General features: G+C 43.2%; 1 protein-coding gene across 2 annotated transcripts; it reads right to left on the bottom strand.

Moving 5' to 3' along the window:
* Positions 1–556: 556 nt before the first annotated feature.
* On the bottom strand, positions 557–23855 carry LOC147211191 (uncharacterized). 2 transcript variants are annotated; one of them, XM_086123349.1, is made up of 6 exons: positions 23714–23855; positions 22311–22368; positions 20473–20551; positions 18943–19406; positions 7144–7281; positions 557–5685 (listed from the first exon to the last, which is right to left on the bottom strand). In XM_086123349.1, exons 1-6 carry the CDS (start codon positions 23845–23847, stop codon positions 5146–5148), a joined length of 1413 nt encoding a protein of 470 aa, XP_085979475.1. In that variant the 5' UTR covers positions 23848–23855; the 3' UTR covers positions 557–5145. The 2 variants fall into 2 exon arrangements, with proteins under 2 accessions (XP_085979475.1, XP_085979483.1); XM_086123357.1 differs by having other exon boundaries at positions 18943–19289.
* Positions 23856–25692: the final 1837 nt, after the last annotated feature.

Genomic DNA, 25692 nt, shown 5'->3' with positions numbered 1-25692 from the left:
TCGGCGGCAATCTTTTTGTTTTAAGGGGTGACCTATTTTCGCCCCCGCCGCCCTTCCGAGTAGTTCCCCCTTCTCCATTTCCACTTGCGGACGAGCGCGCGCAGCTCTTTAAACGCGTGCAAAAGAAAAACAACACTCAGTTGTATTTATGTTCAATATATTTGCGTTTGAAGAACAGGTATAAACATTTATTTCGGCACAATTTTTATTTAACGTTAAGATTTAAAAGATTGGAATCTAATAATTATTTTAGTTAATTTTTTTCCCATTTTCTGTCTTCAAGTGCAGTGTTAATGTTCAAACGGTTTAATGTTACAACAAATACTGTATACACTTCAGGGACAGAACCTCTGGTTTGTTTTGATGAATCCCTGGGCCAAAGTATTTTTTTCAGGTGGTCCCAAAGGTTTGAGAAGCACTCCTCTTTATTTGTGGATTTTTAATCGAAAGCACTGTCGACATATAACGTTTTGGATCCAAACTTCAAATTGAACTCCTTTAGCTTCTCGCTCCTGTCCTTTTTTTCTTTTAATAAGCGAGACTATGAGATAAAGCATCTGTTTTTAAAGTGCCACTTTATTACAAAAGTATAAACTTGACTGACATTTCATGAATAGTAATCTTGATATAAAACATTACAATCTTTTGCACTTAGAACTTGAGTCACACGCTGCTGGAGTACAAGACCCTGTCGTCTGAAGAGCAAACACAAAACATGAGCTGCCGCCACACTGACTGACTGAAATGGGCGGGGCCGTCCGTCCATCCATCCGTCGGGGTGGATGGGCGCTGCCCGACTTTCACGGGTTCAAGAAAAAACAAGCAACACACAGGATTTTTTTTTTTACATTGCAGCTGTTTGTGTCACAAGATTACTCATTCCATAACACAATTAAACATCATAGAAAAAGATAGATTTCTTGACACTGATGATATATTTATTATTCTTTCTCTTTTGTAATGTACATACACATCGCATCAACATACAGTATAATCACACGCTTTGCTGGGGATATTTGGTCAAATGGAATCATTGTCCAGAATGTCGTCTCATGTATGTCGCCCCCCCCCCTCCCCTCCCCTCCCTCCGCCTTATTTCTGAAACATTTGAACACATATAGGAGAGCGGATGTTCATCGATGGAGGAGTGACCAGATGCGAATTGAACACAGCAGCAAGATGGCAGCTTTGGCAAAACCAAAGCCAACGCTACATGAGCACAAGGAGGGGACGGGATGATGTCGATGAGGTGAATGAGTCCAGCTAGCACGCCGTGTCCACCTTTAAAGACTCGAGCGGTTCAGTGACAGTCCTCTTTGCGTTGCAGAAGGACTCGAAACTGGCCTTTTGTTCTACAGAGATCAAATAAAGCAACACACTGGAAAAAGAAACAACCAACAACAATTAAAAAAACATTAATATAGGTACAATTCAACAGTGTTTTGATTTTTTTTTAATTCCCCCTGCTTTTTTTTCAGCATGCAACTTGAAGCAGGCAAAGTGCAGGACAGGCTTAGCAAAGTAAAACAGTTCATTTACAGACAGCATTGGAGACAGTGTTCAATTCATGTCACGCCAGACATGATGCAGTGAAGAGTCAGGTCTGAGATGAAAATGCTTGGCGCCAGTCTTAAGGAGGAATGCAAAAAAAAAAGTGTGCCATTTGTTTTTAAAGGGCAACTTAATACAAGATGTCAAAACTTTTTTGTTCTATTTTAAATATGCATATCTTCTTGATCAAATGCCTTTCATTTCAACCGTCGCTTCTACTTCCTTTCGAACTATGCCATTTTTTGGTCTGTTCGCTCTCATGACAGTGTGAATTTGTGAGAATGTGACATGTATACATTTACGGTTTATGATGCACCTTTATTTTCTAAGAAAGCCATACAGAGTTGGCAAATATTCAGCAAGCCACCTCCGGTCACTGTCTGCAATACCGTCTCACGTCTCTAAATCGCCTTTGTCAAGATGGTTGTTTTTCTTGCCGCTGTGGAATGGTTATTATATACGATAGCTTTGACACATGTTACGGTCCCGCCTGCCCTGACAGCATGATTGGGCAAGATTAACCCAATTATTGTAAAAGACGGGATACAATGATATCGCGAGACACATCGGGATTTGATGGCAGTAGTCTGTCATTGTGAGGGACCAACTTTGTCTGGTAGTCTGATGTTTCGGCCTAAGGTAAGAATTCCCCTTATTGGTTAGAGTGCCCTGGACCTGTTCGGGCTCCAAGATCCCAAACATCGGAGTGGACGTCCTTGAATTGTTTGCACACCCATCTTGTATAAAAATCTCCATGTATTCAGTCAAGATCAGATCGTTACCCGTAGCAACCCTTTATCCATGATGCTTGCTGTTCTCGCATCATAGACGTTATGTTGACCTTATATTGCCATCATATTCTTTTGCTCGCCAACATCAACACAACAACACCCTGTATTCAGGTTCACTTGCTAAATTCGTAAGCTAAGAAATCACTAATTAACGACACTGTAATTGAATAACATGGTAGTAGCAAGCTGATCACTCCGCGGTCTCTCGGCTCAACCCACCAACTGGCTGGCGTGAACTACACCCCAAAATCCTTTAAACAAGAATATTTGTTTGCGCCAGTAATTGTAAAAACATGTACTCTGGTAGATATTTCGTTAGCATGGATAGAGAAACTCACAACCAAGGACTGGTGCCATGTTGGGCGGAATCATTTTCAGGTTCAGATCGGAAATGCCGTTGACGCACAGTGAGATATTGAACTGCGAGAGCTGAAAGATTGTGAGAGTAATCATTCAAAATCATGTAGCGGCCACAGACTTGCGACATGCCTGATGAGTTTGTATAGTCAGGCAGTCAGCCATGTATTTTAACAATTGTTGTTACATAATTTATGTAGTTTTGTTGATGGTGTAAGACAAGAGATAAAGCGTGAGGTGAGGCCAACAGGATTCTGCCTCCATTCTGTGGTGACAGACTCCCTCAGTATGGCTGTGGCACAATAAAGTTGTAAATCTGACAAATGCCGGTGCATCGCCAGCCATGAACCTCACTGGGGATGCTACTGATGTACTGTAGGTTTTGTAGTACATATCATGGAATCGAAAATGCAGCTTGTCATTGCTGAACACTTGCTATCTTTTTCTTATGAAATAAAACGTACAGGAAAAGGCAAACACGCCATATTCTGGTGAATTTCCAATCTCGTGACTTAATAATGAGAGCCATCAAAAACGAGTGGATGCAATGTTTTAAACATTCTTTTTGATAAATACGTTGTTGATTTATGTAAACAGCAACTGCTAAAAAAGATATGCATGTTGGGAATATAACAGCAAGTTTTGACATCTCGGGTTTGGTTCCCCGGGAAGTTAGAATACTCTCCTAATTGTTTCACTTAGTCCCTGAGCTTTCCAGTATTTTGACAAGTAACTCACTCCTTAGAATAATTGAAGCCGCATCCTGAATCACATCATGACCAAGTTGAGGGGAAGGCCCACTCAAAAGTGCTACCAAATATTTCTCAAGGCTGTGCTTCTTTTTCTCCTTTCTTCTTCCGATCAAGGAACATTACCCGCTAGAAATGAGGAAGAATTTAGCTTGCTTGCTTTCTTCCTTGTGCTTTGCACACTTGTCGCCTATGGATGAAGTAGTGCTACTGGTACCTACTGATTGCTCTGCAATGCTTTTGTGCTCACAACCTTTGGATTCCTTCGAAGCTTTCCAGATTGGACTAAGACTTGGTCGTAACATATAAGCCGTAGTACTTTAAGGCCGCTAGAGCCCAGGAAAGGCATGACATAATGTAAACAGCACGTGTGTGTGCGTTTGTCCAAGAGAGGGATAGAGCACGGGAGGGGCTCAGCCGTCATTACTTGTGGTGTTGGCCAGTGATTCTCAACCTCTTTGCCACAACACATTAGTGATTCAATTGCATTTCATCGCTCTGAAAATCTTAATATACCACAAATAATGTGTTTTTTAGCCACTCTCTATGCCAGCCACATATAGTGACATGTAGAAGGTACGAATAATCTGTTGCAATTCCTGCAACAGAATATTGGCTTTACGTTCACCTAAACAGAACCAGATTAGTAAGTAAATTAAGATGACATCATCATTAATTCAGTACACGATAATCACAAAAAGTTTGGGATATTGGTGAAATTTCAGGATTAACCTAAAATGCACGATAACCTTTTGAGGTGAACCTAACTTGACCTTCTCTAAACTTTGGAATGCATGTTTCCAACTCCAGAAATTTTCAGCACTTCAATTGGTATCTCAAAACACCACTGTAGGAGATCTGGAAAAAGTACTGAAAAAAATCAGGGGATTTCACAAATCAAGGGGGCACAGGGTCCAAAAAAAGAAAGCAAAGAATCGTGACTCGGGAAAATGTTTGTGTCCACCGTGCTTAAATTACGATTTGGAAAAAAAAAAAAAACAACTCAATTTTATTTTTCTTATTATGAAAGTTTTGGTAAATGCAAGTCTGCAATTTACTGGGTTCAGGGTCTCCAACAAGGTAAAAAAACAGTACTCTAAATAGTCCATACATGTGAATGTGTGTTTGTCTATGTGCCTTGTGATTGACAAGCAACCAGACAGGGATGTACTGTGCCTCCCCCACAAGTCAGGTAGGACAAGCTCCAGCTCACCTCGGAGCCTAATGAGGATATTTGCTACACAAAATTCATGGCTGGTGCTGATCGTGACTTTTCCAAAAGCTGACTACGGTATCCCCAACTTTTTGTGAGCAGTGTAATAATTTTTGGGGCATTTTGTTTCGTGTTAAGACTTTTTCTAGGGCTCTAGTTTCATGAAAGGTGTAAATCCTGCTCGGCGGTGAGACCAAGTGTTAATGGTGGTACGTTGGTTGACAAAACAAGGTCAGGCTGGCATATCTGATAGATGGAGGCCTACGTCGCCGCAGGAGTGATCACAGCGATCACTTTGATTGTGGCCAATCAAAGGGGCTCCTCTCTTTCACTTGAAATGCTACGCACTAAAAAACACACGATCTGTACCATCTATGAAAATAGAGCCCCCAATGTCAAATCTATGCCTTGGCTGAGTGAAGGTTGGGAAAGACTGGCGACGGCGGTGGCGTGTCGCAATGGCTCCGCCGCGGCAGCCTCCTCCTCAGAGCCCCGTGACGTACATCTCCATGCCATCGTTGAAGGTGAAGATGGTGGTGGTGCTGGAGGCGGCGGAGCCCTGCTTAAGGTCGCCGATGCTCTCGTACAGGCTCTCCCCGGGAAGCAGCAGGGCTTTGGCGGGCAGGTGCTGTAACTTGGGGTTGTGCTGCGTAGGCGGCGGAGGAGGCGGTTGCTGCTGTTGCAAAGGCTGCTGTGGCTTCTTCCTCCTGGGCCGCAAGGTGGCGCACGTGTTGGGAGCTCGCTCTCGTCTCCAAGCGCCTCCACCTTCCAGGTTCTCGTAGGCCGGCTCGCATTCCTCTGTCCCGAAGGACTCGTAGCAGTGCTCGTCCAGGGAGCCTGCGGGCACTTTGCCCTCCTGGGGGGCCCACGTCTGGGGCTTGACCACTACGCTAAAGCCCCCGTCACGCTCTCGGTCCCGGTCGGGGCGACCCAAGGTCCTGAAGCCGGGATTGGACGGCGGAGATCCAGGTACGGCTCGTTTCTTCTTGGCTGGCTTGCACACCTTGGAGTACATCTCAGCCACCTGGAAATTGGAGATGATACACTTTTAGTAGTTTCAATTTACAATCACACATTTCTGCTCCAACTCAAATACGTAAATGCCGAATCATCTGTCTGAACAACTTCTGACTCTAACTGCAATCGTCAATCAGCTTAATGTTGATGCATATACCCAGAACCAAACAATATAATAGACCTGTGAATAAAGATATTAAAGTTTACTGCTGGAGCCCTCAAATATTTGTAAAATCTAGAATTCTGTCATTGATCCCACTGGTTATTCGTGTATTTGGATAAAAAATGGCTTGCCATTTTAAACCCCAAAACATGCGCACGTGAAGTGCAAGTATTATTTTTGTCCATGTGGGGTCAGCATCCTCACATTTTACTGTAGAACCTGTGGCTTTTGAGTGTGAATGGATTTAAAAGGCGGGGCTTAGTCCGGTGAGTGACGTGGGTGTCACCCAATGAGAGTGTGGAGTTGGCTTGCTGTTCACTGGCCATCCCCGCTGCCAGGGTGTTGTTACTCATCTTGAGTTGATGCCATTGTCAGTTCGTAAAAAAAAAAAAATAATAATAAAAAGTGCCGATTACATGTTTGTTTTCTTACTGTTCGTCCCTTAAATTGATTAAAAGTGTGCTGGTGGCTGGGTCTGCTTTTAACCAAATGGTGGTGCGTGCGACTGCAGTAAACTGATCTGTGTGGAAAAAGCCAAACAGCGAATGGAGTGCAACCATGCTAAATCATGAGCATGTGCAATGATTAAAGTCTAGTCTGTGATACAAATATGACCTGGGACGACTGCAATTTAACATGCAAAGCAGGTTAATGGAACACTAGTCTAAATTGTCCCTAGGTGTGAGTGTGAGCACAGATGTTTGTTCGTCGATGTGTGCCCTGCGATTGGCTGGCAACCAGTTCAGGGTGTACCGTGGCTCCAGCACGAATTTGACATGGATATCCCAACACTGAGAACAATTTATTTTTCATTGGAAGAAACAATTATTTCATTTATTATTTTGGGGCCCAAGCGTGTTGTGAGCAAGCTGGCTTTAGAAAGGCATTGTGAATGTTTTCCAATGATTGTAAATATACATCATGCGCTTGTCCATTTAACACATTCGTGGCTCCAGTTGCTTATTGTGTGTGTTGATCATTGAGTGAAATTACTGAATCTATTCCTCCTAGAGACAAACCAGGAAGGAACCAGCCCATACATCAACTGTGTACCAGGTATTTAAAAGTGATACTCGATAGACGAATAAGCTGCATCACCGTTAACACAAAGCTGTGATGTAACAGTTTTTCAAAACAATGATGATATATAATCAATGCATATATGATTTTTTTTCGTATGTTGAACACCTAATAGTTGGCGAATGTCAAATTGGCACGTGTGTTCTTAGATTTTTGTGTATGGTACAACCGTACAATAAAGCCAATGTTAGTTGTTGGGGGGCAGGCGTGTTCTTCACTCACCACTGCAGCAGAAGGTTGGATGTTCTCCATGGTGTGTGCCCCGAGCGGGGCCAGGGCCTTATTGTGGAGTATGAGGACATCTTCTTCCTCGGGAGGCTTCCAGATGTACTGCTCTCCATTTCCCATAAACATCACTTCCTGTCAGCAGAGCAACCTGTTTTATTTGGGTTACAGCCGGGGGCTCACATCACATCGGATGCTCAGTTATTTAGAATTCACGCATGTCCATGTACTTCACCAATGGACTAATACAGTATTTTGCAGTTGAAAGGCGCAGAGGTACGGGACCATTCGTGACTTAAGGGACAAAAATGTTTAAATTGTGGCCGCATTAAGTAACATGCTCACGAAATACTAGAGCAGGGGTTGGGATCTCCGGTTCCTCGAGAGTCATATCCTGCCTGTTGTTGATTCCTCCCCACACTAAAGTGTTTACTTGTGTTATCTTTGACTAATATTTCAATTTGTTTGATGATCTGAAACATTTAAATGTGGCAAACATGCAAAAAAAATAGAAGGCGGGCAAACACTTTTTCACACCACTGTTTGCACGTGTGCGTGCGTGTGTGTGTATATATATATATCCATCCATCCATTTTCCGAACCGCTTGATCCTCACTAGGGTCGCGGGGGGTGCTGGAGCCTATCCCAGCCGTCTTCGGGCAGCAGGCGGGGGACACCCTGAATCAGTTGCCAGCCAATCGCAGGGCACACAGAGACGAACAACCATCCACGCCCACACTCACACCTAGGGATAATTTAGAGCGTCCAATCAGCCTGCCATGCATGTTTCAGGAATGTGGGAGGAAACCGGAGCACCCGGAGAAAACCCACGCAAGCCCGGGGAGAACATGCAAACTCCACACAGGGAGGCCGGAGCTGGAATCGAACCCGGTACCTCTGCACTGTGAAGCCGACGCGCTAACCACTGGACTGGAAAAAAAAAAAAGGAGGGGGGGTTGCAATATATGTAGACAAAGCACTTAAATGCAGTAAAATCGAGAGATTGACAAACACAATAGAAAACCTAATGGAATGTCTAACCATTGAAATACATAATAAAAAGGCATCAAATATAATCATAAGTTGCATCTATGGGACACCAGGATCATGTATTGACACATTCAATAAAAAACTAACAGATATGCTCAGTTACAACAACAATAAGAAAACACGAATAATATGTGGTGACTTTAACATTGACTTATTAAACCCAAATGGACACAAAAAAACAACCGACTTCATAAATACTATGTACAGCAACAGCTTTTTCCCAGTAATCCTGAAACCTAGCAGAATAACAGTTGACACGGCCACATTAATAGATAACATATTTATAAATAAGATTGACCATAAAATGGAAAGTGGACTTCTCATTAATGACATAAGTGACCACCTACCTGTTTTTGCAGTTTTTCATAATTATTTTGATAGAAAAGCTAAGTCAACAACTCGCATAACAGAAATAAGACTAAGAACCCAACGCTCCACCGACGCCTTTAAGCAATAAAACTGGACCGAGGTCTATTCAAACAAAGACCCAAATACAGCGTTTGAAGTATTTCAGTCTACCATAATCTCCTTATATGATAAACATTTTCCATTAACTAAAGTCTCCAAAAAGTATAAAGACCCAAGTAAGCCATGGATAACGAAAGGCATAGAAAACGCATGTAAAAAGAAAAACAATTTATATAAATTGTTTTTAAAATTGAGAACTGAAGAAGCAGAAAAAAAATATAAGACCTATAAAAATAAACTAGTAAATATTATAAGAACCAGTAAAAGAGATCATTATCATGCACTATTAGAGCTGCATAAAAGTAACACACAAGAAATATGGAAGATACTTAACCAAGTAATCAGAAATAGTCCTAAAAAATGGATTATCCAGAGTATTTTATCAAAGGCAAAAATACTATTTTGGAAAAAACTGCAGAAATAGCAACTGAATTTAATGAGTATTTTGTCAACATCGGCAGTAACCTAGCAAAACAAATTCCTGATCCAACAAATTTGTTTGAAATAGATAGATATGTAGAAAAAAACTCCTCCACGATGTTCCTTACTGCTGTAAAACAAGAAGAAGTATCAAATATTATAAAAACGTTTAAAAATAAAAAGTCAACTGATTGCTTTAATATTGACATGACAATAATAAAGCAGATTATAGAATATGTAGTGCGACCTTTCACGCACATATGCAACCTGTCATTCAAAGCTGGTATCTTTCCATCAAAAATGAAAATTGCTAAAGTTATTCCAATCTATAAAAGTGGAGAAAGACATCGGTTTACAAATTATAGACCAATATCACTACTACCACAATTTTCAAAAATATTAGAAAAACTATTTTCTCGCAGACCTGATAGCTTTATACAAAAGCATGCGCTGTTAAGTGAGAATCAATATGGCTTCAGGGAAAAACGGACCACCTCAATGGCAGTTATGGAGTTTGTGGAAGCAATAGCCACTAATATAGACAACAAAGAATTTACTGTTGGGGTTTTCCTAGATCTAAAAAAAGCTTTTGACACAATAGATCACAGTATATTATTGAAAAAACTAGAAAGATATGGCATTAGAGGTGTAGCTTATAAATGGATAAAAAGTTATTTAGAAAACAGATATCAGTACGTGCAATTCAACAATAAAAAAACGAATCAACTAAAAATCACTCACGGAGTTCCTCAGGGGTCAGTGCTTGGTCCAAAACTATTCATCTTATATATAAATGATATCTGCAAGGTCTCAAAACAATTTAAATGTGTCCTATTTGCTGATGATACAACTTTCTACTGTTCTGGAATAAATCTGAAACAGCTCCTGACAACCGTAGAAAACGAATTAAACAAATTAAAAAACTGGTTCGACAGAAATAAATTGTCACTTAACCTGAAAAAATCGAAGTTAATTGTTTTTGGCACAAGACCAATCAAACACCAAGCTAAAATTATGGTAAACTCAATTGAGATAGAAAGAGCGTATGAAACCAAGTTTCTCGGATTAGTAATAGACTCAAAACTATGTTGGAAGCCACATATCGATAACGTAAAAAGAAAAATAGCCAAAACCGTAGGGATCCTCTACAAAACCAAGGAAGTGCTAAATAAGAGATCTTTGTACACATTATACACTTCATTATTATTACCATATATGACCTACTGTGTGGAAATATGGGGAAATGCCTGCAAAACAAACACACTCCCTATTCTAAAACTACAAAAAAAAGCAATTCGAATTATTAATAGATCAAAATATACGGAACCCACAAATCCACTATTTATCAAATTAAATACGATGAAATTTTATGACCTGGTTGACTTTAAAATCGCCCAATTAATGTACAAAGCACACAATAACCTGCTCTGCCAAAACATTCAGATGTTTTTCGAAATTCGAGAAAGCAGCTATGATTTAAGAGGTACCAACTTATTCAAAAAACTCAAAACAAGAACAAACATCAAGCAAAGAAGTGTATCTATCAAAGGTGTTAATCTGTGGAATAATCTCGAAACGGACCTGAAAATGAGTAAATCGCTTGCTGAGTTCAAAAACAAATTCAGAAAAATAGTACAAACAACCTACATCAATCAGAGTTAAAATGATAAATTCAAAACATTAAATATAATGATAAATCAGAACTAAGTTGATAAATAGAGAAAGGTATATAAATATCCATTATGAATACAAGAGAAAATTGACACAAGAGTGTCAGGGTGTGGAAGTATATAATCCCGATACAAACCAAAAGTTGTAAAAATATCACGGTTAAGGGTAAAGTATGAGCCTTAATGGAGACTTCTTTCTTCTTACTTTTTTCTTTTCTGATTGATATAAAAATGATTTATTAGATACAATCACATAACGGGGTAGGACTAGATACGTTTTTTACTTCTTCCTACTCCCTTGAACATAATAACTGTGTTGAATGAAGATTGATTTCTTTCTTTTTACTTTTTTTATCTACCTTATTTTCTGTCAAATTATTACTGTATATATGTTTTATGTTCAATAAACAAACAAACAAACAAGACTACCGGGCCGCCCATATATATATATATATATCATATATATATATATTTTTTTTTTCGAGTCCGCTTATGCTCACGAGGGTCGTGGACGTGCTGGAGCCTATCCCAGCTGGCTTCCGGCAGTATGCGGGGGACACCCTAAACTGGTTGCCAGCCAATTGCAATATGTTGAGACCTTTGCCACATTTTTGATAAACAGCTTGGCCAACTATACTACTACACATATTTTAATGTTGGCCATGATGGTGTTTTTTTATGTATTTTTTTGAAGTGGTGCTTTGTGCAAAAAGTTTGAGAACCAATGCTGTTGACAATATTCTGTCAAATAAATAAATCAACAAAACCTTTGGATTTTAGAAATATGTGAATAGGTGAGCGTTTCCACAAATAACTGAGGACAGGATCTATGTGGGGTTACCCTCAAGTGGAAATACATCCATCCATCCATCCATTTTCCGAACCGCTTGATCCTCACTAGGGTCGCGGGGGGTGCTGGAGCCTATCCCAGCCGTCTTCGGGCAGTAGGCGGGGACACCCTGAATCAGTTGCCAGCCAATCGCAGGGCACACAGAGACGAACAACCATCCACGCCCACACTCACACCTAGGGACAATTTAGAGCGTCCAATCAGCCTGACATGCATGTTTTTGGAATGTGGGAGGAAACCGGAGCACCCGGAGAAAACCCACGCAGGCCCGGGGAGAACATGCAAACTCCACACAGGGAGGCCGGAGCTGGAATCGAACCCGGTACCTCTGCACTGTGAAGCCGACGTGCTAGCCACTGGACTACCGGGCCGCAGTGGAAATACAGACACTCATTTGTCAGAAAAAGACAGTGTTGCAAGTAAAAGTTCTGATAGTACAGAGTCTCAAATGTAATTTCGTGCAAAATATTTGTATACCAATTGCACTGAGAAGAAGAAAAAAAACATGTTGTGAAAGAGATAGCTAGTTAGCTATTGGCTCTACTTTGATGCTGTCAAAACATCTTTCCATACCTTTGCGAATGCTGTCATCACTAGCCCAAAATGCTAAACTAGCTAAAAATAAGAACGTGTATGGCTAAACCCTTTGACATGAATCGCAAAGGTGACATCATTTGACCTTGGGGTAAATAGTTCACAGATTTATGAAATGCCGATTGTCGATAGGAAGAATGTACTTTGTAGTCACGCATATCAGAAGTGTTCTTTTTGACTCTGCAAAACATTAGTCTCGCTGTTAAATGTTAAGAAGGCTTGTCATTGTAATAAAGTACTTGGACTGTGTTACCTACCACTGTGAAGTAGCTAGGCCTCTGGACAGCAGGGTAAGAGAATGGAATCCACCTTCTCTAGTGATTGTGAACGTTAAACAAATTCCAGTACTAGTTTGATTGAATTTGACGTGATAGGCTACAAAGACATTCTGACAAACCTGACAATAGAAGGAATCATTATTAATGAGAGGCATTTATATAGACGGTGGTGAATTAAGTTGCTTTACCAGCAGAGGTACAACCAGAAAGACGTGATCAAATATTGCAGGTTCTAGCAAAGGGGCACTTCATTTGCCTACCCAGATGTCCAATTTGTTATGAGAATGATATTCAACCCACATTTTAGCATTTTATGACCTCAGGTCAGAATTTTGTGAGCATGTCATGTCAAATGCGGGCATAATTTATATGGTTTTGTCATGTAATGTCTGTACATTTGGACCAAAAAACCCCCAAAATGGACCATAGACAACAACTTGTATGCAGAAAAGTGGTGAAGATTGCACGACTGTCTGTGTCCTATGTGTTGTGTTGTGTTATTTTTGTTATTTTGACTTCAAAGTGGCTGCCTTTCCAGCAGCTCCTATATTTTGTTGTTCTACTTCTTCCTTTCATAACTTTGCTGCTGTGAATCGGGAATTTCTCCATTGCGAGACTAATAAAGGTTTTCTTATCTTATCTTATAAAAGTCACTGATGAGTGACTTTCACTCATTGGGCTTTGGAGTCTGGCCGACTCACTTTCAGCATCTTGCATCATCCGCAAGAAACGTGTGTTGAGCAGCTCAGCCAGCAGACGGTGCACACGTGTAATCCTGTCAGGCTAACTCGGGGTCGCGGCTCATGGTTTGAACTCTGTGACCTCATATGACCAACAAATGTCTCCCACTGTGACTACGAGGCGAGTGCATGTTGTCAAATTGTGATTCAAAGCATTCAGTCTGCGTGCACTTCTGCTGTGGTCGTGACTCGACTATTCACACATAGTCACGAGAGTACATGCACTCATCATGGACATGAATCTCATTTTATGGCTTTTAATAGTTCTTTGAACCAGAATGGAAAGATTATAAAACAGTAATCATGCAAATGCCACAGAGGAGTACCCAACTCATTCAAAAACATTCCTTCTAAAATGTTGCCATGACAGGCCAGAATACGGTAGGTTCAGTTTGTGGTACTTCTTTCAAAATGGAATGCACATTAAATAAATCAATAAAAATAAATACATTTTGTATAGCACATTGCTTAATATCAACATTAAACAGACCATGAAATGCCACTGCACTAAGTTGCCACTATTGGGGTGAAGAGGCAGGATGTAACTGACACACAAAGTACAAACCCAAAACACTTACATACATCTATAAGCTCATTTTATAACCTTAGGCTTAAAATTATGTCTTACAATTGGTTTGGAAAATGCACCTGGACAAGTGCACATTGACACGCAGGTGTGCCAAAGACTACCTGTCGTTTCCGCTAACAATTCAGGCTAAATTTAGCTCCTCCCCAATATACAAATATCTCAGTCTCTCATTTAAGAAGTATCACTTTAACACGTGCATTGTGCGTATTGCGGATTGCACAATGCACTACCTCCCTTTACCCACGATAGCCACAAGTGCCATTGTTTATATTGTTTATATCGTCTATACCAGGGGTGGGCAAACTACGGCCCGCGGGCCGGATCCGGCCCGTTGGTCTTTTTAATCCGGCCCGCTGAAGATTGGTGCACAATTAAGGTTTGATTGCATTCATTTCGTTTGGACTTGTAATGACAGGTATTTCAACACCAGGTGACGCAGTTACTTCAAGTTGCAGAGCACAGGGAGGGAGGGGAAGACGAAGAAAGAGGGAGAGAGTAATGACCATGGAAGGGAAAGTGATATGTATCTGATTAAACGAAGCGGGTAACAAAGTACGAAACATTCAGGAGACGCCTGGAGTTGGAAAGACTCAAATCTACGAGACTTTGAAAAACAAGGAAGCGATTCTTACTCAGTCCGATTCTGGCAATTTCCATGCTCAGAGTGAATTGCTTGTGGCTCGAGTAAATGAACATTTCCTAGAATGGTTTGATTGTTATCATGTTAAAAACTTGTCACAGTCAAATGTGTAGAGCGTGAACAACAGGGGGCTCAGTACACATCCTTGAGGAGAACCGGTGCTGAGTGTGATGGTGGAAGAGAATGTTACATTATTACTGGCATACAAAGACATTGTGCTATCTTCTTTATTTTCTATTTCTATTTCTATCTTTTGGCCCGGCCCTCCACAATATTTTCTGCTTCTCATTTGGCCCCCCCGGGAAAATAATTGCCCACCCCTGGTCTATACTGTTTATACTGTTTATACTGTTCAGATGACATATTATGTCTTTTTTATACAGTGTAGCTGCTATCTTTTCTTAGCTGTGTGTGTTTAATGCACAGCATGTTTGCATGCATATTTGCACTGAGGATTGAGAGGAAGAAATTTCATCTATGCTGCATGTCATACATAAAGCATATTTGACAATAAAGATGACCTTGACCTTTCCTTCATGTTGACTTCAACTGAGCTTAAGGGTGAGCCCAGACCTACCACTGATAAATTGAGAATTCATAGCTTTATGTAAGTGTTGACTGCCCCACGATATGCCGGTGCAAACAACAGCTATAGAGCCTAAGGCATGACGGAGGAAAATTCTCATTTATGGCCCAAAATTAGTATTTCATGCACACGTTATACTTATTTCATGGCCACAAATTAGTATTTTGTGCATACATTAAATGTATTTTGTAGCCCCAAATTACTATTTAATGTGCAGAGCTGCTACATGACCACGACAAGTTATCATTTTGTGTGTAGGTTGTCCCTATTTTAACATATTAATATTTGGTGCACACAGTATACCTATCCTGTAAAGTTCATCCGAAATTTTGCTGGTTCTTTATCCTCTAATCTTGAATGCTAGTATGATCGTCCAGCCTTTCAAAAGCCCCGCGACGCCTACTTGCTGCCAGGGAAGAACCCATGCAACTCGGCAGAACTCTCCCTGGAGGAATGCGCCCGGCGGGTTGGGCAGTGTCTTTGCACCTGTTGTGGAAGGTCTGGGCACTTAATCAATCAGTGCTCACTTCTACCTCAGAGCCCTCTATGGACCACAGAATGCAGCCTTAGGGTGAATGACACTAAGACCTCTAGTGAATGTTCGCACCAGATTAACTTGCCTGCCACTGTCTCCTCCCACAACAACTCAGTCTCCCTTCAAGTGATGGTAGATTCTGGGGCAGATGACAATTTTATTGATATTGATTGTTTATTGCTAATACTAAAATCTCTGTGTCCCTTTTCGACTCACCCCGACCAGTCAGTGCCATTGATGGAAGCCCCCTAGAGACTGTTACACACCAGACTGTTTCTCTCTTTCACTATTTTGGGTAACCATCAGGAGGACATCAGATTTTTGGTCATTTCTTCTCCTTCTTCCCCGATTGTTCTTGGACTACCCTGGTTAAAACTTCATAATCCGCCCCTCAACTGGGTGTCTTCATCCATAAGTAGTTGGAGCACTTTCTGTCATGCTCATTGTATGTGTTCTGCATCTCCACATCCCCTCCTTCTCCTGTTTCTCCTCCCCATCTTTCCCCCGCATAGAACAACTTGGACGAGGTATTCAGTAAGTCTCGGGCATGTTCCGTTCCCCCTCACAGACCGTATGACTGTGCCATCGATTTACCCCCCGCCCCCCTACCTTGTAGTGGAGTTTACAACCTGTCATGCATCGAGAGGGAGGCATTGGTTAGTATATCAGTGACTCTTTTGCCGACGGCATTACCCGTCCCTCCTCCTCTCCTGTTGGGTTTGGATTTCTCTTACTAGAGCTTCGCAACACTTACCATTTGGTGCGTATCCGTGAGGGAGATGAGTGGAATACAGCCTTTAAGACGGCCCTTGGCCACTTTGAATATTTGGTGATGCCTTTTGGTCTCACTAATGCTCCAACTGTGTTTCAAGCATTCATTAATGACGTTCTCCAAGATATGCTTAATCAGTTAGTGTTTCACTTGATGACATTTTGATTTCCTTTGGAACGCCAGAAGAACATGTCCAGCATGTTCGATTGTTTTCTAGAAGGCGCTGCAAAACTAAAGTCTTTGTCAGAGCAAGAAAATGCGAGTTCGGTGTTCCCCTTATTCGTTTTCTACATCCTTGCTCAGCGTCACCTTGGGCCAGATCCTGTTAAGATTGAGGAGTGGCTAATTGGCAAGTCTCTTCTTCACGCATTCAGCTGCAGCAGTTACTGGGGTTTTCAAACTTCTACAGCAGGTTCATCCGTAATTACAGCAAGGTCACCACACCCCTCACCAAACTCACCTCGACAGTCTCTCAATTCGCATGAAGCCCCAAAGCTGACGTTGTCTTTGAAAACCTCAAAAGACTTTTCACCTCTGCCCCTCAGGTATATCCTTGTGCATTCTTTTCACGCAAATTGTCCCCCTGCAGAGAGAAACTATAATATCAGCAACTGTGAATTGTTGGCTATGGTGGCTGCCCTACAGAAGTGGAGACATTGCCTGGCGGGAACTAACTAAACCCTTTCTGGTACGAACAGATCAGAAAACCCTCACGGATCTGCAATCTGCCAAGCGCCAAAATTCCCATCAGTCTCGTTGGGCCTTTTTTCTAGGGGGCTTTAATTTCTCTCTATCCTACCATCCAGGCCCCAATAATGTTAAGGCTGATGCTCTCTTTCGAATGCATGATTCATCTTCTGAGAGGCAAGATCCTGAGACTATCCTCCCCTCTTCATGCTTCATCGGGGCGGCAATGTGGGACGTTGAGTGGGCAGTTCTGGAGGCACAACGAGAGCAACCAGATCCTGGCTTAGGCTCTAACAATGAGCTCTTCGTCCCAGATTCCGTTCCCTCTCAAGTCCTGCAATGGGGTAAGTCCTCTAAGTTCGCTTGTCATTCTGGGGTCCACAATGTCAGAAAGTTTGTCACCACCTGCCTCATCTGTTCGCAAGGGAAATCCTCTCATCATTGCCCCATGGGCCTCCTGCAACCTCTGCCCATCCCCAGCCGTCCCTGGTCCCACCTGTCGATTGATTTCGTTTCTGGCCTACGTCTCTCCGATGGAAACACGGTCATATTGACTGTGATTGACCGATTCTCCAAGATGGTTCATTTCATTCCGTTACCCAGACTTCCCTCATCCCTTGAGACTCTGAACATCCTTGTAAACCACGTCTTCAAGCTTCATGGCATCCCAAGTGACATTGTTTCTGACTGGGGTCCCCAGTTCACATCCCGGGTATGGCAAGTTTTCTGTAAAGCTCTGGGGGCATCCTCCAGCCTGTCTTCAGTTTATCACCGCAAGACCAATGGACAGTCAGAGAGAGCCAACAGGATCCTGAGTAGCCCTTGGACGTTTCTCGACCCGCTATCCAGTCTCCTGGAGGCTATACCTTCCATAGGTCAAGTATTCCCACAATTCCCTCACTTCCTCATCCACGGCCTGGTATTAGGCCCCACTCTTCCCTTTCCAGGAGCAAGAAGGTTGTTCTTCACTCTGTCTGAGCCCATCTCCGTTGTTGTGGTGCCGTCTGGAGACATGCCAGGGTTGCTCTGTCCCGCACAGCCCAGCGCAACCGTCAACCGGCCGATAGACACCGGTCTCCTGCCCGGGGCAAATGGTTTGACTTTCCCCTCCAGACTTGTTCCTGTAAGCTAGCCCCCAGGTTCATTGGGACTCTTGAAATTGAGAGGGTCAGTAACCCTTCTGCCGTCCATCTTAAGCTCCCAGCCTCCCTCCCAAGTCCACCCCACTTTTCATGTCTCTCTCCTGAAGCCGGTTTCCACTAGTGTCCTCACGTGACAAGAAGACTGTGACTGTAGTTTCCCACTTTTTACACTATTCAATGATGCCAGGAAGATTGACACACGGCCATGGAACCGTGCCAGCCACACAGGTGCTGAAGAAGCTATAATCAAGTGTCCATAATTATCCTCTATTCATATATTGTCTAAACCATGCCCACACATGAGGATGACCGAGCCTAACCAATGGGACTATGTGAACCAATTTTTCGGTCTTAACTGGTTCTAACTAGTCTAAGTGTGCAAAAAGTGCTGAAAGAGGAAATGCAAGGCTTTAACAAGAGAAAAGATTAGAGCCACAAATAGGAATTTCGTGCCCATATCTACATATATTTTGTGTTTTGTGGCCACAAAACAGTCTACTGAGTGTTGTATTCTATCCATATCATCACATTTTAATTTCTTCCCCTATGTCATGGATGATGCTCTCTCTGTCTACAACTACGTCACTTGAGACCCAACTTTGAGTTGGTTGATTGTCATGCTGGCAGCTTCAAACTTTGGCAGTAAACCAGAAAACACACACACACGCACACACGCACACACTCACACACCGATTCCAGCACAAACGGTGCAATAATTACATTTTCTCTGACACAGTGGCAGAAACGTGCAGCGACATTAACACAAGTTACTAACCTTGGGGAATGAGGGCACGTTAAAGGCATCCACATTTCTGCGGGGTAGCTTTGTGCTGTGAGGATGTGGCGGCGGAGGGGCGGGGTGAGAAGGTGGGGGATGTCGCGGAGGCGGCACCGGCGGATCCCCCGTGTCCGTCCCGCTGTCCCTCTTCTGGGGCGCTTTGTCCACCTTCCTCAGCTTCCTGACGCAGGCATACTCCGCCGTCTCTTGGGGGTGAGAAGTGGACACGACCTGGGCTTCGGGTTCAGGCAGGCCCCCTTCCACGTCCCCGTCTGGATCAGGCGGTGCCGGAGTGTTGGCGGGGACGGCCGGAGGGGCCGGAGTGTCTGTCTGCCCGGCCCTGCCTACCATGGCATAGAGCGCGTCGTCAGTTCGCGTGGCGGAGGAGCTTCGGCCCACTTCAGAGTAAGTGTGCTCTCCGTCCTCTCCAGTCCCAGAGGGAATCTGGGGAAGCTGCCTGCCTTGAGAGCGAAGGATCAGAGTTAGACCGGCGCAAAGGTCCTTAATGGTTTTGGACGCTTCCACCGGACTCATGCTAGTACTAATCACCATAAAGCAGGGGTGTCCAAACTGTAGCCGGCAGCCTGTACTAAATCTAACAAGTCTATTCTTGTGGGATAGAGGGAGGATCGTTACTGTTGATTAGATAAGTAATCAGATTAGCCATTAAAGTACTTGGAAAGGTACTCTTATTAGCCATTAAAATAACCTCATTACTCCTTTAAATATCCTTTAGTTCTTTAGTTAAGCTACTGATTGCATGATTTGAAAAGTAACTATATGAGAGTCCAAGGTACCTCATTAGTTATATTACATACCCCACCCACCTTGACCCTCTCTATTGCCTTGAAGAGGAGCTACTGTGTACAATGTGTCAAACTTTTAATGAGGGTCAATTGGTAAAAATGTATGTGCCCACGAGCAGATCACTAAAACTTAGGGTTCATGAAGCTCACCATGGCATGCTCACATAGCACGGAATTTAGCCTACCGTGATAACTTAGCATATAACAGGTAGGTAAAGCACAGACATAACTGTGCCAAATTATCAATTGTACACAAATGAAATGGCAGCATGAATTTATTTCTCATGGTCACACAATCCGGGAGAAGCAACTATCTTTGATAATACATGAAATACTGCTCGGTCTGTAACAATTGCGCAATGTTATCTCATATCAAATATTAGAAAAAGCTCAAAGTACATCATTGTCTTCGTCAAGGCAGAATATTTAATAAAGGCCTTGTGTTGGATCTTGTTAGATTGTGCAAGTGGTGATATGTACAGTACTACTGCTCTCAGAGCACTACAAATTCAGATTCTTTCTGAAAATTAACATTAGTCAAACTGGTTTGCTGCATGTTTTGGCTTCTTTTATTCATGGGAAACTTCTACAGGGAACAACGCAACCCCAAATTCCCTTTGGAGGCCATCAGAAATTCGTCACCAGATGACCACATGGCTCAGATGCAAGAACACTTGTTGTACCTGTGAGAAAAAGGTCAGTGTGTCAAAGATGTACTTACTTTTGCCATTGCAGTTCATCTTGTTCATCTCTGTGTCTGATTTACTGATGGACCGCAGCTTTGACTGCCTGAGTATACCCTGATGACGCACATATGCACACACACGCACACACGAGGGCCTGTTAAAGACTCATTAAGATGAAAGACGTGAATGATATGTTTCTCTTGGGAATAGACCTTTTCATAATGTTTGTAAACAATAGGAGCCAGACTACTTCGAGGTGGCAATAAGTGATTGACTACAGCTAACTTGAACTGAAAATGATGACAAAAACCCGTGTTCGGGGTAGCACCATCATATGTACTGTGTAATTTTTTAAATAAATAAATCAACTTTTTAAATACATTCAGTTTTTATTGCGGAAGCATACCCTCCATCCATCCATTTAGACCAGCATTGTCTGCTGGTCAGGCAGCATCTCGGCCCGGGACAGAAAGAGACTGGAGCAACTGGTCAGGAAGGCCAGTTCTGTCCTGGGCTGCTCCCTTGACACTCTGGAGGAGGTGGGCAACAGAAGGATGCTAACTAAGCTAAAAGCTATGATGGACAGTCCCTCCCACCCCCTCCAGCCCGCCCTGACAGCACTAGGTAGCTCCTTCAGCCAGAGCCTGTTACACCCGCGCTGCAAGAAGGAGAGATACCGACGCTCGTTCCTACCGACTGCTGTCAGGCTGCTGAATAAAAATAATAACAATAATAATAATAATAATTAAATCATGTGGAAAAACAATTGTAAATAGCACTGCGATGTATCCATTTTGTATTTATATTGCACTTAATTGAACGGTGTTTGGTTTTTTTTTCTTCTTTCTTCTTTCTACCCACATTCTTGCTGCTGGAGGCTGTAAATTTCCCCAGTGTGGGACAAATAAAGGATATCTTATCTTATCTTATTTTCCGATCTGCTTATCCTCAACGAGGGTCGCGGGCGTGCTGGAGCCTATCCCAGCTGTCTTTGATGAGTAGGTGGGGGACACCTTGAACAGGTTGCCAGCCAATCGCAGGGCACACATCGACGAACAACCATCCGTGCTCATACTCACACCGAGGGACAATTTAGAGCGTTCCATTAACCTGCTATGCATGATTTTAATGGGAGAGGAAACCAGAGTACCCATAGAAAACCTACGCTGGCACGGGGAGAACATGCAAACTCCAGAAGGCCAGAGCTGAAATCGAACTCTGCACCTCCGCACTGTGACACCGGTGCGCTAACCAGTCGACCACCGGATAAATGGAATGTTTGTTGTAAATATAGAGAAGATTGCAAGACTGTAATGGGAAGCTTGGCCATTGAGTTGCAGATTTTTGGAATTCAGGTTGGCCTTGTGATCAAAGGGCCACTCGACGTATGGTCGCTGCCCGTGGGCCACTAGTTGCCCATACCTATTCTTGTTTACTAGTGGCGCTATCTGTGATTGTTTGAGCTTTTGCCACCTAGAAGTGTGTGTTCAGCCCCTGGCCCACTGAACGCCGAACAATTGTGAGTATTTGCAAAGGCAGCAATTGCGTTCTTGTCAGAGTTCGTCAGGGCTCATTCAAGGTTGCAAATATTTGCTAAATGGTCATCAAACGTTTGCCAACAGTTTTATTTTCTTGTCGTAAGGAAACTTTGAGCATGCTCCAAAAAGAAAAAAAAAGGCAAACGTCTACCGAATGTCTGGCGATTGTTTGGCGAGCATTTGTGAACTTGAACAAACGCTGACGAACTCTGAGGTGAACACAACATTCATGGCCTTTGAAAACAGTTGCAATTGTTCACCGCTCAGCGAGATAAAGGCTTTAAGTCATGCTGAATAGGTCTCTGGAGTTGCTTTATCCAAAGCAGGATGCCTACCATGTCCATGAGACGATGTTTCCCACCTTCACTGGGCGCATTGTGTGTCTTTCCTTTCCTGCGGTAAATAAAAGTGTTAGGTCACACGCGTTTATACAGAACGTGTGTCACAATCTTTTGACTGAGTTTTTCTTCATACAAATTTTTGGGGGGTGATTTCTGTTGTGCATGTTTGCGGTTAGCATAAAAAATGGCAAGAAACGTTTGCGTAACAGTAAGTGAAGGTCTATGTTGCATGTGTATGAGCAATTGTGTATCAGCACCTCTTCCAAGTGGACTGTATATGTACTGATCCTGACCTTACATCAGAGTACACAATAGCCAAACATATTGTCAAAGTTGGGGACCTTGAATCAAATGACCTAACTGGTGTTAAAGGGGAGTTTGCCATTAAATAAAAAAAAAAAAAAAAAAATCATGTCATGTTTGTTGTCACAGTCACTATAACCTGTGCGATTACCAGTTCATTTTTTGGTAAGCTCTTGGAGGGAGTCGGTAATCAAACCAAGAATTCAATTCTGTATTAATTACTGTACATGAACAACTCATACACAAGAGATTTACAGCTCACGTGAGATCCTCAAGAGCTGTTGAAATCACGGATGAAAAAAAATCAATCAAACCTGACAAAAGAAGTGAGTGAAATGATCGGTGAAGAAAAAACTAAACAAAATCCGCCCTCTCTGGCTCCATCTTGTAGCACTAATCAATCAGAGACGGAAGGCACGACGTAACAGGTGCCAATTTTTTTGTTGTGGAGTCGTGGGATCACTCGTAGCCGCACAACCCCTCGCCTTTGCACTGCCCCCGTTTTCTTGAGCTTCAGGAGCTTCGCTCAAATGATTTCAAAATGGCCATCTCCGGACAATTAACAAATGCCATCCTTTGTTTGCTCAAAACTGGACATAAAGGCCAATTCATACTTTCCACATCTGTGTGCCTGCCCGCGATCGTAATCTGCCCCTGTTTGCGAAGGTCGGCTTGGACCCTTCTGCGGTTGACCGCGCGAAGCCCAAGTTTTATAACTGTGCAGACTGAACAAATATGAAGCGTGCCGACCACGCCTGCGCCAGAGCAAAGATAAACAACAATGGTGCCTGTTTCGCCTCACACTTGCTTGAAGAAGTATTCGCCTGTATCATCTGTTTTACAATTCAAATGTGAAGGAGCCAGGTGGTCCAAAACTCCTGACATGAACTATCCCAAATATGACAAAAACCACAGGAGCTCTTTCTTTATGCCTATAAATGTGAATCAAGGAAAGTAATATGATGTTGACCGTGCGTGATGGGGCAGTACCCTAGCTCCTGCTAATCAGTAGTCGACAATGCCTGCGAAGTCCCACATTTCAAACTTGTATGTGACAGTCCCCCAGCTCTTGTCTTCCTCATGCGTAATCATACCTCTGGCAGCCCACGCAGAGCACCACGATGAGGATGGTGACGATGAAGGCTGAGGCAGCGGCGATGGCGCCCAGCAGCAGGACCTTGCCGTAGGGAGGAGTCGTGAAGTTCAGCCCGTCCTGCATGGAGGCCATGTGGGAGCGCTGGCGCTCACTTTCTCTCACGCGCGCTCACACTCACACTCTCGCCCTCACGCTCATGCACACAGGCAAGGGCCACGCTCTCTCGGGGATCTGTGGTCACAGGGCACAATACGCTTCTTCGTTTAACAACACACTACGTTGGAAAGCTATCGATATAGTCAACTCCTCTTTATCATGGGGATCACTTACAACTTGAGTCACCACAGTACAGTAAATATTCTCTAGTACCGACTGGTGTTTGCGCTGTCCAATTTGTCCTGATAACAGAAATTCCTCATTTGGGAAATGAGCATGGTACACGTCCTTTATGAACCTGCAAGTATGTTGACAAAATGCACGTGTAACAACACAATCAATAAAATACAAAAATATACTGTCCAAAAACTGTTTATATAACAAAAACTGCAATACAGGTGTATCCAAAAAAGATTAAAACAGTAAAATACGTACAGTATTTTAATGTTTATTTTTTTCTGTCTTGGGGAAAAAATGTGTATTTTGGACTGTTTTGTTGGATGCATTCTTTGGTTTATGACAATGTTTGCCTGCGTGTCATACAGTTTTCTTGCTAGTTGCAAGTAACTTTCCCGTTGATCACCGATGTCTGGTAATTCTTGTGCATACTGAAGGATTTTTGTTGCCATTTGCATTGCTTCCTTGCTGGATGGTGGCTTGTCATCAGGAGTTGAATCGATGCCTTGTTTTTTAAAGTTTCGTAGATTTGCGTCTTTCCGACTCCAAGTGTCTGCTGGATCTTTTTAACTTTGTGTCCAGCCTCGCTCAAACGGATGCATTTCACTCGCTCCGCTCCAGTCGTTACAGTTCTTCTACGTTTCGATGCGATGATCGACACGACGTAAGTGAATAAAGTTAAAATCTTTCGCAATTACAGTAAAACGCACGCCAGTAAAAAGTCGCTTACACGTCTTCTTTTCGAATCTGATGAATGAAAACGGCGAAGCGAACACGTTTCTTCGGTCATGTCGAGTGGGTGCTGCTTTTAAGCTAGTGCCGCGTTCCCCAGGACGTAAGTGAATAAAGTTAAAATCATTCACAATTACAGTAAAACGCACGGCAATAAAAACTTGTCGTCGTTTAGAATCTGATGATCGAAAAACGCTAAGTGAAAACTTATTTCAGCGTTGTGTCTTTTCCGTCGCATCGGGTGGGCGTTGCGTGTATTTAAGCTCCGGCGGCATTACACCTCCATCCGGGTTACGGGTAGTGGAATTTCCGCTTACGCAAGTTCCGGTAACACGTAATATCGTAGTCAAAATGTTAATGCATAGGTTTTTATTCCGGGTGAAGGATATTCCTTTCCATAGAATTCCGGGGATGGGAATATTTACTGTATTGGTCGCATTTCTAGTTGTGGACATGCAAGCAAACAAATGTGCCGTGCACTTGTTGGCTGCAAAGTCACAACCAGGCGCCGGTCACCGAAGGAGCCCTCGCAGCAGCCCGGCTATCATTATATCTTTGTGAAGTGAGGAGAGGAGGGGGCAGAGTCGAGGGAATGAGATAACGTGCAAGAAGAAAGGGGAACGTGTGGGCGGGTGGGTGGCTGTGCAGGGAAAGGAAGGAGAGCTCGGGAGGACGAGGACGTCGAGCGTGGGAGTCGTCAGGTGTTTGAAGATGCTCCAACGCACATGACGACAAGAGGCCTTCCTTCCCTGGCCACGTCCGCCGCTCCCCGCCCATTCATGAGAACCGCCCCACACCGCAAACCCCCCCCCCCCGCACCCCCCCCCCCCCCCCCCCCCCGCCTGCCCCTGCCTGCGGTGCTGAGCCAGAGTGACGCCTCAGCACTGCAGTGTAATCTCAGGCCCGGGAGCC

The sequence above is a fragment of the Hippocampus guttulatus genome, chromosome 1, assembly GCF_054856545.1.
Source record: "Hippocampus guttulatus isolate MCC_2025c chromosome 1, RoL_Hgut_1.0, whole genome shotgun sequence".
NCBI lineage: Eukaryota > Metazoa > Chordata > Actinopteri > Syngnathiformes > Syngnathidae > Hippocampus > Hippocampus guttulatus.
This window is presented reverse-complemented; position numbering and strand designations above follow the sequence as displayed.